This window comes from Peromyscus eremicus, chromosome 9, assembly GCF_949786415.1.
Source record: "Peromyscus eremicus chromosome 9, PerEre_H2_v1, whole genome shotgun sequence".
In the NCBI taxonomy this organism is placed as follows: Eukaryota; Metazoa; Chordata; class Mammalia; order Rodentia; family Cricetidae; genus Peromyscus; species Peromyscus eremicus.
In genome coordinates this window covers 62,802,518-62,823,321 of record NC_081425.1, presented here as the reverse complement: position 1 = coordinate 62,823,321, position 20,804 = coordinate 62,802,518, and the positions used below count along the sequence as shown (strand labels likewise).

Here is a 20,804-nt window from a genome sequence, read left to right as displayed (position 1 = left end):
GCAGAGGAGAGGGCAACTAAACAAGGCAACTTGGACAGCCTGGGCGAAATGTAAGGTCCTAGCACAGGAGGGAAAGTGCCTTCCTTTCTGGAAGGTTCTGGAAAAACCCTTTCTCACACTCTTCAGTAAGAATAGGTGAGCAAGCTGGGTGGTGGTGGCACATGCTTCTAATGCCAGCACTTGGGAGACAGAGGCAGGTGGATCGCTGACGGTTCGAGGCCAGCCTGGGCTACAGAGCAAGTTCCAGGACAGCTAGGGCTACACAGAGAAACCCTGTCACAAAAAACCTAAAAAGAATAGATGAGCAAGATCTATAATTCTGAGGAAAGCCTCTAACTTTAAGAAAGACTATAGCGAGATTGGGGTGGGGGTGGGGGGAGAACAGAGAGAGGCCTTGAAGGAAAATACCTACATGAATGTTTGTATGTGCAGGTACACACACATACACATTTAAATAGTGTATTAAACTTTTATTAGTGTGCATTTCAATGTGTGCACATGTGTGCCATGACACACATGGCAGTCAGAGTCACTTCAGGTTATAGTAATACCCTCTTATCATGTGAGTCCCAGGGACTGAAGTCAGGCTGTTGGGCTTGGCAGCATGTGCCTTTACCTGCTGGGCCATCTCTTTGGCTCATACCTAATATCTTAAAAGACATATAACTATTATAGCTATGGACCAGAACAGGATTCTTTAAAGGATTCTCCCTTGGCATGGTGGCACACACCTTTAACCCCAGTACCCAGGAGACAAAGGCAGGCCAATCTCTATGAATCTGAGGCAGCCAGGGCTACATAGTAAGACTCTGTCTCAAACAAACAAAGACTTCTCAAAGAAGAAAAGAAAGCTCTTAGGAAGAAAACTTGCAGGGCCTGGAAAGATGGACCAGTGGTTAGAGTGCCAGCTGTAGAAACACAAGGACCTGAGGTCTCCACTCCTAGCACTCCATGAAAGTCAGGGTGAGTGTGCACCAGTAATTTCAAGGCTTTAGGGGACAGAGACAGGAGAATGCTAGGCTTGCTGGTCACCCAGTCGAGATGAAATGGCAAGCCAGGTTCAATGCAGATGGTCTCAAGGGGACAGATGGAGCTTGATAAAGTGGAACACACAATGTCCATACTCACATAAACCAAAAGAAATGAAAACAGACTAGAAAAATACAATGCAATAGAACGTTTGGAGATCGGGTTCCTATAAAGCAGAGGAGGAAGGCAAAGCTAAAAATAAAAAGAAATCAGAAAGTGTAGGGGGGGTAGGGGGCATAAAAACAGGAAGGAGAGGAAGATGTTAAAATAATAGTAAGGATGTCTGAAAAAGTCCCAAGAATCATCAAGTATCTAGCTAAAACACCTATAATACATATCAGTCTGTGTTCACTTATATAAGTTTAAATGAAATTTCCCATTTTGGCTGGCAGTGCTCCCTCTAAGTGCCAGAGACTATCTAGCAAGACCCCCAACACCAGGCATGGGAAGCCCTCTTTTGATTTGTTGGCCAGAGTTGTCCAAGAGACTCCCAAAAGACATTGTCTATTGCTACTGCCCTTGGTTGCTCACGGAGGTGAGACGTTAAGTCCCTATTGCTGAAGACACTATCTACTTCAGACATAGGGCCTAGGGGACCCAACTAAGATCTGACTTGCGAATCTCCTCCCTAAAGACTAACTTTCATGGTACCAGAAGGTTCTGTGCAAGCTTCTGAAAGAGGGAAGCAACAAGCTATCTTAAAGGTTGAAAGCATCCATTTATGAAGATTAGTTGATAAACAATATTTATAATGCTGCTTGTACTATGAGTCAATTGGGATCAGTTGAAGCCAATAACTTTTTCAAGATTTCTGAAAAGTATTTTATTCTTTTCTCCACATGATCCTTTCTATGCTGTTCAATAAATACAGAACAAAGCCCCTTTTGAGGGACATCCACACAACAGACACACACATACGCAGGACAGTTACTCAAAGGGACAGATTCACAAGACAGCATTCTTCAGGCAGGCACAGATTCAGACTCATGCCACAGACAGAAGATGGGTGACACAGGGAACATGAAGTAGAGAATTCAAATCTAGACTCACTCTTGGTAAAATGACTCCAAGGGGGAGTGCTTTTATTTCTTGCCTTAATGCAACACCAATGTATCATTGCAAACTTGGTGTTAGTTCCTAATATGTTTGTCTAATCGATATACACAGTAACTAACAGCTCTGTAATTGGTCTTAAGACCTGCTCAACAAGAAGAAAATCATGCCTGGTACTGGAAATCTAGCCAATTTTCCAAGGCTAGTGAAATCATGGATCTTGAAGAACCTACAGCTGCTACTTTACTAAACCAGCACAATCCCTAATACATTCTAAACATTTGTCCTTATACACATAGATAAATATAGCTCTACCCTTCATCCAAGAATCTTCTCTTTGCAAAAACAGATGGAGAGCATTATAGACGATAGCTGATCACAGTGCAGTTGTAGAGCCCAGTCCCAACAAATACATCAACACAATTCCTCCACCTAAGCATTATTGTGGAAGAGGAGGCAGAAATATTAAAGCCAGAGGAACAGGAAGTCTGCTCTGAGACAGTATTTCCTAGAAACGACAGGGAAGCTACAGCCATGAAGTCTCACCACATGACTGCCTAAACATCGGCTGAACAAGGACAACACCAAAAGACATGCTAACATGGAAAGGGAAAAGCTCAGAAGGCCTCAACCCTAGACAAAGAACTACAGGTTACTGAGGAATGCTGAAAGCAGAAGAAACAGTCTTCCCCAGGGAAAACCGCATCAACTGGTTATCCAATACCAACCTTAAAAACATGTACATACAAGTAACATTCTACAGACTGAGCAGGATGTATTTATTTATTTAGGAGTATGTACATATTCATATATATTCCTAAATAAATATACACACACGTAATTAAAGAAAAAAAAACCAAGAATTTGACAGAGAACAAGGGGGCAGGGTACATGGAGGTATTGGAGAGAAAAAAGGGAAGGGGAAAATGATGTAAATTTATTATTATCTCAAAAAACAAAGTTATATGTGGTGATATATTGTGTACCCCAGTAAAGCTTACCTAGGGATCAGAAGACAGAGCCAGCCACTAAATTAGACATAGAGGTCAGGCAGTGGTGGCACATACCTTTAATCCTGTGACTCAGGAGGCAGAAATCCATCTGGATATCTGTGAGTTCAAGGCCACACTGGGCTACATGAGAGAAACAGAACCAGGCAGTGGTGGCTCACACCTTTAATCCTAGCACTTGAGATCTCACGCCTTTGCTTGGGAAGCACACATGCCTTTAATCCCAGGAAGTAATATGGCAGGACACAGAAAGGTATATAAGGTGTGAGGAAACATGAATTCACTCTCTTGAAGCTGAGGATTTTGTAGAGGTAAGCTAGTGGTTGGCTGTTCTGCTTCTCTGATCTTTCAGCTTTCACCCCAGTGTCTGGCTCTGGGTTTTTTATTATAAGACCTTTTAAATTTGTGTTACAGTTACAATTAAAAAAAGTCAGAAAGCTGGCTCAGGAATTGTTACAGAAGAAGGGGCAGAATGACTGCAAATGCTAGAATTCAGGAAGGACTAATTGGAAATGGTCTTCTGGACATGACAGGTTCTCTACTGTCGTGAACCTACAGCAGCTGTGGCTGCCTGCAAAAGATCAAACTGGTCAGCCTTCTCGCATGAGCCCCAACCCTGAGGACATATTATCCTAGTTCATGGCTTTGGGTGGAAGGAGAGTAAATTTTCTTTTCTTTTTATTTTATTGGCATTTTGCCTGTATGTATTTGAGGGTGTTGGATCCTGGAGTTACAGAGAGTTGTGAGCTGCCATGTGGGTGCTAGGAATTGAACTCAGGACCTCTGGAAGAGCAGTCTGTATTCTTAACCGCTGAGCCATCTCTCCAGCCCCCGAGAGTAAGTTTTCTTTAAGGGTATGGCACCTGGTGGCCACATACTCAGGAGCATGTGGGCAGCATAAATTGAAGTTGGTGGGTTATTTAAAAAAAAAAAATACAAAAAACAAAACATGAAGTTGGGAGGAAGTGGGAAGATAGTGGATGGATATAAGACAAATATGACCAAAGTACATTGTATGAAATTCTCAAAGAATTAGTAAAAATATTACATTAAAAAATCAGAAAGCCAATTTTTAATTCTAACATTTAGGTAACTAATTCCAAAGAGAAGAGAAATCTTTAAACTGTTTAAGATTTTCTTACATGGAAGGACAAAGTTTTCAGCCTGAAAACTCATCACGCACTGAACAGAAGGGGTGAAAACAAACCCTTCCTAGAGACAGCACAGCAGGGCAACGGCAATACTACAAATGTCAAGTGGGTAAGAATTCCACACCGTGCCAAAACACCTCTAAAGTCTAAAACAGACATCCCAAGCATGGAGTCTCAACACATTTACTTCTCAGTTTTGTTTTCAAGTTATTGTTCCATCCACTTTGGGGGGAAAACGGAAAAGTGGAGGTCTAGGCTATCAACTGGAGAGTGTTGGCAGTGGCCCAACATGAGGTAATGTAGATCAAGCTTTCTGGAGAACTTTCTCCAAGAGGATGCCATTGATAAAACACCTTTTTCTGGAAGTCAAATGGACTCCAAAGGGAGACCTTGAGGACACAGAGACTGTTTCACAAAAGTCCCCTTTGGACCAAACAAGTTCCCATAACAATCAAGTCTCCTCACTTCATGCAACATTGATGTATCATTAGAAACTCAGTGCTAGTTCCTAATATGTTTGTCTAATCGATACACACAGTAACTAACAGTTACTAAAGCCCTTGCATCATTGCTGTGAATATCTTGACTCACTTGCCTGCAGCTCAAACTATTGTGCCCCTATTTAATGAGATTCCTTTCATTCTACATAACGCAATTTTGACTAGCTTTAAGATTCCCTTTACTTGTAGCTCTACTCTGTGTAGAAAAAAGTATTAATGTTCTTCCAGGTTTCTGTGCTTTTGTCTTGTGCACCAAGGCACTACAGAGAATCTGGAAATGAAGTTTCATCTTCAAAAAGTGTGTCCAGAATGGCCTCCTACTGGAGTGATTAATGGGACAATGAAGTAATAAATAACTTGAAAGGGCTGAAGATGTAGCTTTGTGGCAGAGTAACTGCCTAGCATGCAGGAGGCCATGGGTTCAATTCCCAACAAAGAAGAATAATTTCGATTAATGTGCATAAACTTCGCCTACACATTCTTGCCCCTCATTTGTAGTTCATAATGGTCAATGAATTGCCAGGAATTTAATACCAACTTTGTAGGTTAAAGATGTAAAATTTGGTCCTTTGGAACATAAATTAAAAATAATAATCACAAAACAATTTAGAAACATACAAATTCTATTATAATTTTTGTCTTAATATATAAAATACAAATTATACAGTGGTATGTACATAAAATATACTATTTACATTCTACTCATGTAAAGTTGGTTAACAATAATAACAAGTGATACTTGATGCATATGAGAGTGTTCTCATTTTGTTTCTGACCTAAGTTATACAAAATCAGACATAAAACATGAATACCCTGACCAAGGGAAACAGAAGGATTAAACAAGATTTCATTGACAACTGATGTAGTTCCAGCTTGACCAGATCATTTCCTGAACAGACATCAGTTATATTATTTTTTTCCGACACTTATTAACCCCACATTGGCAGAGGATTTCCTTTTCAGGCATGGTCCCAGCTTCATAACCATAATCCCATGTTAGTTCTGTTCTTGCTTTCACATACCTAGAAAGTAGAAATAAAAAAGAATCATAAATCCTCCTAAATAATTCCACCTGAATCAACCTTGAATATGCCAATTTTCATATTGACAAAATTAACCATCCTAAAGTTGATCTATTCTCTCTCTACATCATCCACCATTTAAGATAACCTTTATTAGGAGTAATCATTTGACTTTTATTTCAACTCTCCCAAAATCCTGTGTAAGAAAGTCTGTCTGTCTATGAGGAACGGTGTTTTACAAACATGAAGGCTGTGGCACACGAGCAAACGGAGTAATTCAGACATTAAAAAAGATACAGGAAGCCGGGCGGCGGTGGCACACGCCTTTAATCCCAGCACTTGGGAGGCAGAGCCAGGCGGATCTCTGTGAGTTCAAGGCCAGCCTGTTCTACAGAGCGAGATCCAGGACAGGCACCAAACTACACTGAGAAACCCTGTCTCGGAAAACCAAAAAGAAAAAAAGAAAAAGGAAAAAAAAAAAAAAAGATACAGAAAATGGGCATATTTCATATGTGAGATAGCTTTCTTTTTCAATTGCTATTTTTACTTAAGGATATTAATGTTTTCCTTTGGGTGTTTTGGCAATGATTTTGTGAATTAAAGCCATTTGCTATTTTTTTTTCCTCAATATTTTTCTTCTTGTATTTTTCTCCTACATTTTTAAGAACTGGGAAATAGTGCACTTCTCATTCAGTATTGCTTTGCTTGTGGCCATTTCCAGCACCTCTGAATCGGGACTCATTGCTGTGTTGGGCTGTGAGCTGTTATTCCATCTCTCGAAGACCTGGCAGTCAGAGATGACTACATTCAGAACCAGGAAGAACCTGCAGCAAGTTGCTAAATAAATCTTGCTGTCTGAATGGAGAGATCTACATCCTGGAGTCCTTCAGTACCTGTCTACCTTCCTTCAATGGACGCAACTGTGAACATGATATATGCAAACAATCCTGTGGGTCTGTATCACCTGGCAACAGGCTGTCCAAGAAGTGTTCCCTGTATAGGTACACAGCCAGTTCATCTGGTTTCCTCAGATCTTTCTACCTGGCTATGGTGATCATGTGATGGACCAGGATCTCCTAACATTGACCCTTTCAAGAGAGTTGGCATTTGCCCTTTCCTAGAAATTCTAGTGTAGGCGTCATATGTATTTGATGGCCAGTGTCCTAAAACAAAGTCAATCATTTGTCATTTGTCCTAAAATAATGCATACGTCTATCTCCACAGTGATCCCTAACATGCTGTCTCACAGCACTGACTACACCTTACCTCTGCAGCACTCATCCACTCTTTCTACCTGTGCCGGTGGTCAGAGCCATAGCTTTGTGCATGTTGGGTGTTCTAATGCCAGGCTGTATCCCCAGTCTATAAGCTACTTTACTTTTAAAATGCTAATTCATGTCCACACCCTGTTTCTTCATAACTAAAACTCTCTTACATTTTCTTACTGATACTTTTAAACAATTCTAAAGATTATTAAATCTTTTTGTGGAACTGGGAGTACATTTGAAGTAGATTAAAAAATTATCTTAAAAAAAAAAAAGAAAAGTAAAGGTCAGGTGAGGCCTTCAATCCCAGCACTCAAGAGGTAGAGGTAGGCAGATCTGAGTTCCAGCAAATTACACAAAGAATCATTGTCTCAAAACAACACAAAACAAAACAACAACAATAACAAAAAGAGTTCACGGCCAACCTGGGCTATGTACTGAGTCCCAGGTCAGCAAATGATAAATGGCAAGACCCTGTCACAAAAACAACTGAAAGCTAAATGAATCTCTTCTGCAAAATTACTGAAGGCTTTCTCCAACACATACAATGTTATTAAGTGTTGTAAAAGAAAATGTTTATTGGAAGTTTGTTAACACTATATTATGAATATGCACAATAAAAATGGGAACTCTTTTGATCAAAACAAAAATGATACAACACTCTTCCTCACGTTCCTCTGAACTGAACTATGTAATCTGATGTCCTCAGCCCCTTAAGAAATTAATTCTAAATGAGAATAAGAATAGAAATTCCAATGGTTTAAATTTTTACTGACTAGTTAACAGTTTCGGATAACTGACTCTTTTAGGATACCCTGATATTTGGGGCTATGTTTCATCTTTTCATACTTTTTTCATATTTACTATTTTAAAAGTCATAGCTGCAGCATTAAATTGTATAAGCAAAACAAGTGCAAACCTGTTGGTGAAGAAGGCGACCAATGGGAAATTCCTGTCATGTGTTTCTACAAAAACGTTCTGTACACAGAGATTTGGGGAACAACTATGCTGTTAAAAAAAAAAAAAAAAGAATTAAACACAAAGGTTACACACAGCATAAAATTTAGAACCTTGTTATTTAAAGTATGTGAATATCATTGTTTCCTACACATCTCACTGATTTCGTCTTTCTCATTTTGAACCCATTCAGTAAAGCCATTCAGGTATCTTGCTGAAATATAAAATAGAACCCCTTAAATGGGGATTGTTTGTCAGTATTTAATATTATATAAATGCATTTATCTTCGACTCAACAACACTATATTAAAAAGTGTATTGTACAGAGCCATCTGCATAGGTATCTATGTGTAAGATTGTTAATAAACAGTTTTAAAACAGGAAACAGTTGGAAATAATACTTACCTATAGGGAGCTAGTTAAGAATGACACAATGGAATTCCATGCAGCATAAAAGGAGAAACATGCTAACAAGAAGAATCAGGGCCAGTAAGATGGCTCAGTAGGTAAAGGCATTTGCCAACAAGCTTGACAACTTGAGTTTGATTCCTGGAACTTACATGGTAAAAAGGGGAGTACCAACTTTTCAAGTTGTTCCCTAACCTCCACACATGGATGTGACATGTATGTATACCCACCCCACATACAAAATAAATAACTAAATGTAAAAAAGGAAAGTACCAGGAGCTCCTCTGCACTGATACATAATGACCTTCAAGATAGTATTGTTAACTCAAAGAGTGAATATAAGAAATAGCTCAAGCTGGGTGGTGGTGATGCATGCTTTTAATCTCAGCACTCGGGAGGCAGAGGAAGGCAGATTTCTCTGAGTTTGAGACCAGCCTGGTCCACAAAGCAAGCACCAGAACAGCCAGAACTATACAGAGAAATACTGTCTTGGGGGAAAAAAGAGAGAGAGAGAGAGAGACAGAGACAGAGAGAGAGAGAGGGGGGGGCACTCAATCAGTTATGTACTTGCTATGCAAGCAAGTAGACCTGAGCTCAATCCCTAGACCCCAGGTGAAAAAGCCAGGTGTGGTGGCACATGGTTGTGATATCAGGACTGGGAAGGTAGAGAGAGGAGGATCCCTGGGGCTTGCTGCCAGATAGCCCAGCCTGATTGGTGAGCTGCAGGCCAATGAGTAACCTTGTTTTAAAAAACTAAGGTGAATGGCACTAAAGGAACAACTTAGGATTGACCTCTGGCTCCCAAACACACAGGCACACATGTGCATGTAGGCCACCCCATGCACTTACACACTCACAAAGTGAATAAGCTATACAAGAAAGAACACCACAGCCGGGCGGTGGTGGCGCACGCCTTTAATCCCAGCACTCGGGAGGCAGAGCCAGGCGGATCTCTGTGAGTTCGAGGCCAGCCTGGGCTACCAAGTGAGTCCCAGGAAAGGCGCAAAGCTACACAGAGAAACCCTGTCTCAAAAAAAAAAAAAAAAAAAAAAAAAAAAAAGAAAGAACACCACATATGCATTTACTTGCATTTGCAGAGCAGGGGATGGGGTGGGGGCAGAATAAACAAAGAGTCACAGAATGGTGTCAGGGAAATTGGCAGCATAATACTTTTCAAGAGAAGGCCTTAGCTGGACAGTGCCGACACACATCTTTCTTTAATCCCAGCACTGGGAAGCAGAGGCAGGTAAATCTCTGAGTTTGAGGCCAGCCTGGTCTACAAAGTTCCAGGACAGCCAGAACTACACAGAAAAGAAACCCTGTCCTGAAAAACCAAAATACATACATACATACATGGAAAAGGCCTTGAAAATAAATATTTACAGAGTTTTAACATGAAGAGTATACACAATATAATATTATATCCTAATCCAAACTAGCACCTTCTTTGAAGAGGAGACATGTGTAAGCAGTCAATTTTTCTCAACATAGCCATGTAACCTCTTTCCAAGGCTTGTAACATGACAGTACTCTCAATACCACCATTCCAGCACTTCTTAGATGTCCACTGTCTTCTCAATATTGACATCTATTACCATCACAAAACTCATAAAGATACCAAGTCTCTCCAATATCATCGAATATGTCCATTACTAAGTTTGAATGATGATTATTTCCTATTCAATTTTTTTGTGCAACTTGGACAATTGAATTTGAAAACTGTGTATTTTGTGCACACATGTATGTGAAAACATGCATGTATATGTGCACCTGTCTATGGAAGCTGAAAGTCAAATGTCAGATGTCTTGATTGCTCTTCACCTTTTTCATACATATACCAATTTTTGTAACCTATTTTTTGAGAAAAGGTCTCATTGAACTTGGAGCTTGATGATTGGCTAGATCAGCCAGTAAGCCCCAGCATCTTCCTGTCTTCTTCCCAGTGCTAGGATTACAAGTGCATGCCATGATGTCTGTTTTGTGTGTATCTCTCTGTATATGATATACTATGTGTGGTATTGTGTGCATGTGTGTACACAGGCACACATCTGTGTATGTATGAGGAAGCCAGGGGATGTTGGGTATGCAGCTCTATCATGTTCCACCATAATCCCTTGAGAGAGCATCTCTCACTGAAACTGGACCTAGCAAGCCTCTGTCTCCACCCCCAAGAGTGCTGGGGTTATAGGCATGCACATGGCCATACCAGCTTTTTATGTGGGTGCTGGGATCCAAACTCAAGTCTTCATGCTTGGCAAGCACTTTACTGACTGAGCCATCTTCCCAGCCCTGAAAACTGATTGATGAATTTACTTTTCCTTGGCTTTATGTTTTGCTTTGTGTTTTGAAGACAGGTTCTCACATTGTACCCAGGCTGGTCTAAAACTCAGGAAATCCTCCTGCCTCAGCCTGAGAAGTACTGGGATTACAGGCATGAGCCACCATGCCCAGCCATCTCTTAAGTTTTCTAATGTAAATGTTTACTATATGGTAAGCACTTTCAAGCAATTTATATTAATTAGTATGAGCCTCAAAAAACCCTAGTCACTCCCATATTAGCAGTAGGAATTAAGCACCAAGAAGTAGCATGCAGAGGTACACAGAGGACTGCCTTAGTCTGTCTTCAGAATCTATTAATCCTATCTTCCTGATAAACTTTAAGGAAAGGAGTGCTTAGAAACAGGCATCTCCACCCTGATACTCACATTAAGGAAGCGGCCCACATTTCCTTCTTTTGAAGCATCCAATAGAAACACATTCTCTTTACTGAGCCTTGCCAGAGAAGTGGACGGAGTCTTCATCCTTTCACTTGGCAACTCCTCATCACAGAAGACCTGCTGACTCTGAGAGTCTGCCGATTCTCCTTCTTGGGATGTTTCTACTGGAACTTCAAGCACCTTTTTAGTATTCTCATTATTCGATGTGGCTACACGCTTACACCTGCCCTCTGGTGAAGTGTCTTCTTGACTTTTAGTTACTTCTATCACATCTGATTCAATCAGCTGTCTGTCTTCAGAATGTCCAACTTGGTTTGAACTTATGTCCTCTAGTAGACATTGTTAAGAAGAAATTGTCAGGCCATATACTTGTGATTAAGTTAGATGACAGTTGCTTTAATTAGTACTAATCCTTATCATGCATTAAGGTAGGCAGTATTACTCGACTTTTATAAATGAAAACACTGAGTCTCAAGGACTAAAAAGACCTTCCTGACTCATACAGAGAATACAGAAACACACAGGTGTGCCCAGCTTCTAAAGCCTGTTTTCTTTCTGTGGCATCATAGCTTTTAATGAATCTACCTGTTGGTTCCTCATCAATGTATTTAATATCAAATCCAAAAAAAGTGGCTTTCCTTTCATCGACTCTGAAATCTACATTTAAGTATATTCTAGACTCATGTAACAGAGAGTGGCTAGGCCTTTAACATACCATCGTTCTAAGACAACTCTGTCAGGAGTTCTTTTTTTCAAACTCCAGCAAAAACAACTGTGTTTCCAGGGCCTTGTACATACTGATATTTGGTGCCTTTTTTAAATGACCAGTCAAAAATTGTACTTTTATAAACCAATAAAAGTGATATACTTAGTCAGTTTTTGTAAACATAATGGAACTAACCCTTTGTGAACATCCAAAGTATGCATACATGTCAGATAGAATAACTAAATTCATGTACTTAAAAAAAAAAAAACCAAAAAAACAACCCACTCATGCCCATATAATTCAGTGCCCTCCCCTAAAATTATACTTTAGTTAAAAAGTTGATCTTAGGCTGCCGATATGGTACAGTGGGTAAAAGTACTTGCTGCCAAGTTTGAAGTCCTAAGTTCAATCCCTGGCACCCCATGTGGTGAAAGGAAAGAACAGATTCCCAAAAACTGTCCTCTTGACCTTGGCATGCCATGGCATGTGTACATAAACATTCCTTTCCCTCAAATAAATGGGTAAATATTTTTTAAAAGGCGGGGGGCAAAAATCTTTGAAAGTATTAAAGGAAAATAAAATTAATCTCAAAGAAGTCAGGAGCAGAATAGTGGTTACTGGACCCTGGGAAGGATCTGAGGAAGAGGGGCAGAGTGAGGTGGCTAATAAGTGCAGGGGTGTAGTAGGACAGGAGGTGTAATTCTCACGTCCCAGACGGCACAGTAAGAGCAGTGGTTGCCAATAATTAATGGTCTATTTCCAATAAGGACAATTTTAAATGTTTCCAACATGAAGAAATGACAAATCCCTGAGGTAATGATCATTACACACTGTATACTGAATGCCATACCATACTCATAAATACATGTAACTATTAATTAAAAATATTTTTAGAAAGAAATTCTACTTACTAAAAACTAAAGGCTCATGGTTTAATCATTATCATATAGATGCTGATCCTACAGTACTTGTATTTTAGTCAAAGATTTCTGATAGATTCAACTAGCTATATAGTGTCATTATTTGGACTGCCTGCTATATATATTTAGCAACTGATGAAAATAGACAAAGAGCCAAAGCAACCGTACTCATTATGGCTGATGTGTATTAAAGGGTAAAATAACTATTATATAAAATGCTCTTTCTTAATAGAATTTCCCAGTAAGGAACAACAATACCTCCACCAATCTATCCTCTAATACTAGGTGAGGAGTTAGGGTTGCAGATTAAGGGTATGAAATGGGAGAAGAGGCAGCAGTGGCAGGCCTGTGCTCCAAAACAGGGCATCTGTCATCCATCTCTCTACTAAGGGATCCATCAAAATACAAAAGTTCCCAGACCCAGGTCTGCCCAAGTTGTAACATTTATCATGTAGAGGATATCCTCTGAAAGACAGTACTCTGTGGAGGAAGATTTTGTAGCCTTGCTAGCATTACACTAAGGATCCTACACAGTGATGTGGGCAGAACTTCTAGAGTAATGTATCTTTAAGAGTTCCAAAAGAAAGATTTGAAGTGTAGCTGCTTTGGCTAGTGCTTCCAAGTCACAGACAACACGTATGGACCATGCAGTCAGAGCCATCCACTCTACCCCTTCTGCCATGTAGTAGGTCATTGCTGAAACCAGACCAGAAGTCTACAAGCTCCTATAAATGTAGGACTAGTCAGCAAGGATTTCTAATTCTATGATCTCTGTTGTGACTATTCAAGTATGCTGATGTAGAGGAAAAGCAGAAACAGGTAAATCAATGCCTGTAGCTATTTATTCAACTAAAACTTTATTGACAGACACTCGTGTTGTAAGTTCATAAAATTCTCAAATGTCATGAAATATTATGCACCATCTCATTTTTCAACTATTTAAAAACATAAAAAGCATTCTTTTACCAACCATAATTAACATCTGGCAGGCCAGATTTGGAATACAATTTACTAGTTTCCACATGGCAAACCCATCAATTTGTTATGAAGTCTATGAAAAGAAGTGGTAGATACTGAATAAAAGGGACAAAGAGGCAAGGGAGATAGACAGCCATAAGGAAATAAAGCCTACCGTGAGCTCTAGCTTTAGAGTTTATGTGTTCGTGAGCTGGTTTAAACCCATTCTTATCTTCGGGGGTGGTAGATTCTGAGGACACAAATCCCTTCAAAGAAAGTAAGAAAGACAGCTGTACTCTCTAAATCAGGAAAACGTGCTTTGCAGCGGGGCCTCTTTCACCAAGAATCACTCTTTCTAGGCCGTATATAGTAGGTTAGCTTTGAAAAGGCACAAGCTGGTACTGTAAGGAGCCTTGACTTAAGTGGAGCCAGCACATGTGCCCCTTTTACACTGCCTACTTCCAGGCACTTTAGTAAGCTACAACTACAACAATTGTCAAGATAGTATTTGGGCTAAAAGTATAATAAATCTGTCTGTATCTCAGACTCAAATAGCCTGTATGTTCAAAACAATAAAATAAATCCTACATAGTATTATGTAGCATAAATATTTTAGTAGAGGCTAGAAAGGTAAGATAATGGTTAATGGCCTTGGAAAGACATCGTCTCTTCTTTTTTCAAGATAATGTCTTGCTATGTAGCCCAAGTTGACTTCAAACTCATGATCCTCCTGAATTGGCCTCCCAAGCACTAGCACGGCAGGTGTGCCATTATGCTCAGTTTGATCTTGTAGTTATTACCATGCTTTTCTCATTGTAATGAAAAACAGCTGTCTTGAATTTAGGGCTTCTAATGACTGAGAGACGCTGAGTTCTTGAAATATTTCTATAGTTCATTTCCCTGAAAAGGAAAAGAAAAGTTATTCTGTATATCACTAAAAGTTTCTTTTATTAGACCATAAAATATGGGTAATATCACTACTTCATAAACTTCCTTTATTGTCAGAAATTAATCTAGGGACTGGAGAAATGGCTCATTGGTTAAGAGCACTAGGTGCTTTTCCAGAGGACCTGGGTTCAATTCCCAGCACCCACATGGCAGCTCATAATCATCTGTAATCTGTAACTCCAGTCCCTGGGAATCCAAAACCCACTTCTGACCCGAGTGCACCAGGCACAAAAGTGGTAAGGCCAAACACCAACACACATAAAATAAAATAAAATTAAAACATTAAAAAAAGAAATTAACCTATATTACATCTACACTATCTAATGGAGGGAGGAAAAGGTAATCATTAGCTACCAATAATTTTAAAATGTGGTTTTTGGGTTTTTTTTTGTTTTTTTTGAGACAGGGTTTCTCTGTGTAGTTTTGGTGCCTGTCCTGGATCTCGCTCTGTAAACCAGGCTTGCCTCGAACTCACAGAGATCCCACTGGCTCTGCCTCCGAGTACTGGGATTAAAGGTGTGTGCCACCAAAGCCTGGCTAAAATGTGTTTTTTTTTTTTTTTGTTTTGTTTTTTTGATAAAATGTGTTAAAAAAAAAATAAGAGACCCTAATAAAGCTTTCCAAATACAATGGTGATACAAAAATAAAATTAAAATTTATAACATTCATAAAGAGCCAGATAAAAGTTATCCACAGTGCCGGGCGGTGGTGGCGCACGCCTTTAATCCCAGCACTCGGGAGGCAGAGCCAGGTGGATCTCTGTGAGTTCGAGGCCAGCCTGGGCTACCAAGTGAGTTCCAGGAAAAGGCGCAAGGCTGCACAGAGAAACCCTGTCTCGAAAAACCAAAAAAAAAAAAAAAAAAAAAAGTTATCCACAGTGAACCCAGAAATGGGGGACCAAAGAAAATGTGTTGGCTAGATTTTCAAGGTAAGAATGCTGGATTTCTAGAAGTGTTAAAATTAATTTGTGAGACAAAAAGATATTTAGGGGAGGGGTGGTGGGAAGAGAGAGAGAGACATAGAGGGGGAAAGACCCAAACACCTCTGATCCATAACAAGTGGGTATACCATGATCCGAAGTTTCTACTTACATAACAGGCTCTTTGAGATTACTACTAAACTTAGTAGAACATTTCTCAGTTTTAGGACTTCTAGGATGTGTTTCACAATCTGAACATGCAACTTCTATCTTCCTCTTTTTGGAAAGCGTATTTTTTACAATGTTTTGTTGTTCTCTTTCATTTTCATCAGTATTAGTTTTCTCAGGAGTGGCTCTGCTTAGTAATCTTCCTGAAATAAAACAGAGATCAAAACAGAAAACAACCACTACCAATCAGCAAGTAGGCATCTCTTCTCTATAAATAAAAGACTCTGAGTACACTGTATTTCTAGAAACGATAAAGTCACCCTACAAATTCTAGAATATAGGTAACTCATCCAAGAAAATCATTCCACGACACTAAAAAAAGACTAATGGGAGTCTTACTGTCCTACATTCAGAGTAAATATGAGCTATTTGAAAGAAGCACCAGTCAATTTTTGTATTTTAAAAAGAAAGAGATCCATAGTAATATAAAACAAAAACAAAAAAAGTGCTCTAGACAATGAAAAGTAAACTTGTTTAAATATTTTTTAAAGTTTAAAACCTTAAACGCTTGAAAACTGACCTATTTAAAATTTGTGACATCTACCTACTATTATGCTCATACTCAGTTTAATATTAAAATCTGTGTCTCATTTAATGTAGTTTCTTTCAAGACTCAAAATCATACTCCTTAAGTTAGAATTAGTGGCTAGATGTTCCCACTCATCTTTCTAGGTCAACCGTAGTTGTATGTTCTAGCTCTGGAGAGACTGCCAACAACGCTTCCTGGATACTACTTAGGGTGTAGAAACAGCTTCCACTCAAGAGTTAGTCTGCACTCGGGAGGCAGAGCCAGGCGGATCTCAGTGAGTTCGAGGCTAGCCTGGTCTCCAAAGCGAGTTCCAGGAAAGGCGCAAAGCTACACAGAGAAACCCTGTCTCGAAAAACAAAACAAAAAAAAAAAAAAAAAAAAAAAGAGTTAGTCTGAGAAATACGATGAATGTCTATGCAGGCTGGATAGTATATGTTAGTGGTGTGTGACAGATTCACGCATGACCTACTCTGGAGTCCCTGAAACTAAGTGAGATACTTAAAGTAACTGTCTAAATCATCATATGCAAATATTCATTACAATATTAATTTGTAAAAACATTGAGGAGTTTTTGATTGGTTGTTTTTACCTTAGTGAGTTATTAGTTTTCTTATTTAGAACTTTTCTTCCTTTCCTCTAGAGCATCTGTAGCTATGAAGACAATGTGCCTCTTTCTGAAGCACCTATGGCATCTCAGCCCTTCAGGACCCAAGATCCAGTCACTTGTCTCCTCTGGTGCTCCCCTACATCTTGTTGATCAGCACCTTGCTAAAGGATGCCAATGGCTCACAAGGACAATGTGTATTCAGATGTATACAGATCCAACTAGGAAATAATTAGCAAACAAAGCTTTGCTTTACCTGAATAAATGCACACAAATGTCCCTCTGTCAATGTCATCCAGGCAGCGTACTCCCCAGCCCTTCTTCTCACTTTTGAACACCTGTAGCCTCACCTGGGGACCATGTTGGACGACTCGGTTCTGACACAACTGACGGTTACATTTGCACAACAGGTTGCATTCATAAATGCTGGCAATCATAGACATAAGACAATATAAATTAGATAGCCTAAAAAGCAAAATGAAATGTATATTGCTATTTCACTTAACTAGTAATTAAACTGAGGGAAGTGTGAAAGCTTAGGGCTAGATTGCCTCGGTTACTAGCTACAGTTTCTGTTTTTAAAATGGAGTTTATTTTTACTTATTTATTTTTATGTGTAGAATATTTTCCCTGTGAACATAACTGTACCACCTGCACGCCTAGTGCCCACAGAAACCAAAAGAGGGACTGGATCCCTGAGACCAGAGTATAGCCCAATGTGAACTCTCATGTGGGTACTGGGATTTGAACCTGAGCCCTTTGGAAGAGCAGCCAGCACTCTTGACCACTTAACCATCTTTCCAACCTCAAATGAGACGTTTCTGTAACAAAGCTTAACCCATAGGGCTGTTTCATCAACATCCACACCACAACATTTACCAGATATGTAACATGGTGCTCAGTACATAGTATATGTTAGCTTTTTAAACATGTAAAGGAAATGTATGGGATCAAACTCTAATTCTAGTTCTACAGGTGTTATTACTTAGCATCAGTTTTGATAGGCTGAAAATAATCAACTGACAAATTAGTTCCCTTCACTCACTTTTTCTTTTAATAAATACATACTTATAATATTATTAGTGTGTGTGTGTGTTTAGGGGCGGGGGATCACGCTAATGCATGTGTTGCACACAGCCATACAAGCACAGAAGCCAGAGAAGGATGTCAGGTGTCATGTTCTACTACTCTCTGCTTCAGTCCTTCGAGACAGGATCTCTTCACTGAACCTGAAGCCAAGCTAGGGCCAGCAAGTCCCAGAGGCCCTATGTCTTCAGCCTCTAAAAGCTCTGGGGTTACAGGCATGTATAGCTTTTTATGTAAGTGCTGGGTATTTGAACTCATGTCCTCATGCTTTCCTGCTGAGTCAGCTCCTCAGCCCCTTCATTTGTTTTTGAAACAGCTTCCCTATGTGGTTTAGGCTGGTTATTAACTCAATATCGTCCAGCCTTTGCCGTGTGCTGGAGGCATATGTTTTAATGGGAAAATGGTACTTAGAGCCACTCATTTCCTGAGGAGTTAGGCTAGAAGCAGATGAGTGTTTGAGTATATTTTGATATACATGTGATCTCTGACTTCCATTTTTAAGAATATACAATGGTTTCATGTTATTAGCTCTTAGTAATTTAGATTTTTCAGTATTAGAAACACATATAAACAAAATCTACAAGACTGTAGACCAAAATAAAAGAAAGCACTCTGGGCCTGGGGAGATGGATTAGTGGTTGAAATGCATGCTATGAAAGCATGAGGACCTGAGCTCAGATCCTTAGAACTCATATAAAAGCTGGGCATGGTGGAGCCCATATGTAACCCAAGCTTGGGGAAGGGCAGAAGAACCAGGTGAATCCTGGGGCCTGCTGGCCAGTCTGTCTAGCCAAAATGGAAAGCTCCAGTCTCAGTGAGAGACCTTATCTGAAAAAATAAATCAGGTGGCCGGTGTCTGAGGAAGATACCCGGCTTTGATCTCTGGCTCCCAGTTGTGTGTACATGCATAGGCACGTTTACCACCCCACCATTCACACAACATACAAAAGTACCATCCTTCACAGATGCAAACATCTTGCAACAAATCCTTAAGGTTACTCACCCAGTAGGTATGAGTCTCTGCAGCCTTTTATATTTATATCCAGTACATACTGCATCAGGTGACAAGGGACATGCTTTCGCATTCTTTGCTGTCAACTGAAGACATGCACATTTTTTTCTAAAAGAAAGGCAGTGGATAGAGAAGTCAGAATTAAAAATCACCAAGTTATGAGACTTGGTAAAAGTGTAAATGACATTAAAAAATGGTGTACCTTGCTGGGTGGTGGTGGTGCATGCCTTTAATCCCAGCACTCGGGAGGCAGAGTAAGGCGGATCTCTGTGAGTTCGAGGCTGTCCTGGTCTAGAGTGAGATACAGGACAGGCACCAAAACTACACAGAGAAACCCTGGCTCGAAAAACAAACAAACAAACAAACAAACAAACAAACAAAAAAGTGGTATACCTTTATCTATAAGAGGGGTTTTGCTCAAGGACTATATGAAAACTCTTCTAAACACAATAGGCCTATATGAAAATAATACCAACCAAAAGCTTATTACAACTAATATGAACTGCACTGAGCTATCTGACCATGCAACAGATATTTCATTATATGAGTTTTAACTTTTGAAAATGGATATTTTGCTCATCAGATGCTCGTTTGCTGATAGTCTTAGTTCTGCTCTTCTATCATAGATTATTTTAATAGTTATTCTCTCATTGGCTGAGTTATATTCAACCCCTGAATGCTTAAAATCTTGTATTAGTTTATAAAGTCTATTTATTTGTGTTTTTCCCAGTACTCTGAAACATTGCCACGATACCAGAATTAGTCTGCCCTTGCATGCTTTATTTTCCTGGACATCATTGCTTGTATCCTCTGGGGCCATTATTAAGTAAAATAAGTCTTACTTGAATGTATTAAGAGTATGACCCTTGATCTGATAATCAATGTAGCTGTTATGTGACAGATAGGTCATGAACATTGTGGACAAAGAGATGATTCACATTCCAGGTGGGATAAAGTGGGGTATTCCATCACATGACTCCAAACAGCATGTAGTTTAAAACTTATTGAATGTATATGAAATTTTCTACCTAATGTCTATTACTATTATTATTCATTATTATTTTTATTATCAATGTATATGGGTGTTTTGTCTGAATGTATATCTGTGTACCACTTGTGTGCCTGACGCTTGTTGCCCAGGGAGGGTAGTGGATCCCTTGGTACTGGATGTGAATTGATATGTGGTGTTGTGCATTAAACCTGGGTCCTCTGAAGAGCAGCCAGTGCTCTTAAATTCTGAAACATCTCTCCAGCACAATATTTCTAGACTACAGTTGACCATAGGAACTGAAGCTACTGTAAAGGAAGGAACTGCTGTAGTATACAGTTTTCACCATCTTTTCAATACAAAATGAAAAATGACGACAGGCAGATCCCATGGCTTACCAGCTAGTTAGTCACTAAACAATCATATTGATTGTCAGATCAAGATACTTGCAATTCGGTGGCTGGAGAGATGGCTCAGTGGTTAAAAAGGACTGACTGCTCTTCCAGTGGACCAGGGTTCGATTTCCAGCACTCACATGGCTGCTCACAACTGTTTGTGACTCCAGTTCCAGGGAACCTGACACCCTCACACAGACATATATAAAGGCAAAACACCAATGCATGTATAAATAAATAAATAAATAAATAAATAAATAAATAAATAAATAAATAAGTTTAAAAAAGAGATACTTGCAATGCTTTGGAGTTTGTAGGAAAAGCACAAATAAATAGACTTTGTTACTAATACAAGATTTTAAGCATTCAAGTGGTCCTTGAGTATACCGCTCAGATAATG

The 20,804-nt window shown here is 39.5% G+C and overlaps 1 protein-coding gene across 2 annotated transcripts in view; it reads right to left on the bottom strand.

Annotated features, from left to right (window-relative positions):
* The window catches only part of Setdb2 (SET domain bifurcated histone lysine methyltransferase 2), a 66,541-nt gene that overhangs the window by 23,826 nt on the left and 21,911 nt on the right, over positions 1–20,804 (bottom strand). The window contains exons 7-14 of one of the 2 annotated variants that reach the window (XM_059273544.1): positions 19,013–19,129; positions 17,180–17,349; positions 15,735–15,933; positions 14,496–14,595; positions 13,871–13,961; positions 11,101–11,441; positions 7,950–8,038; positions 5,349–5,765 (exon numbers count right to left, since the gene is read on the bottom strand). In XM_059273544.1, coding sequence (XP_059129527.1) covers positions 5,648–5,765; positions 7,950–8,038; positions 11,101–11,441; positions 13,871–13,961; positions 14,496–14,595; positions 15,735–15,933; positions 17,180–17,349; positions 19,013–19,129 — 1,225 coding nt within the window. In that variant the 3' untranslated portion in view covers positions 5,349–5,647. Of the gene's footprint in view, positions 1–5,348; positions 5,766–7,949; positions 8,039–11,100; positions 11,442–13,870; positions 13,962–14,495; positions 14,596–15,734; positions 15,934–17,179; positions 17,350–19,012; positions 19,130–20,804 lie in introns of those variants that run through there. The other variant, XM_059273546.1, reaches the window with a different exon arrangement.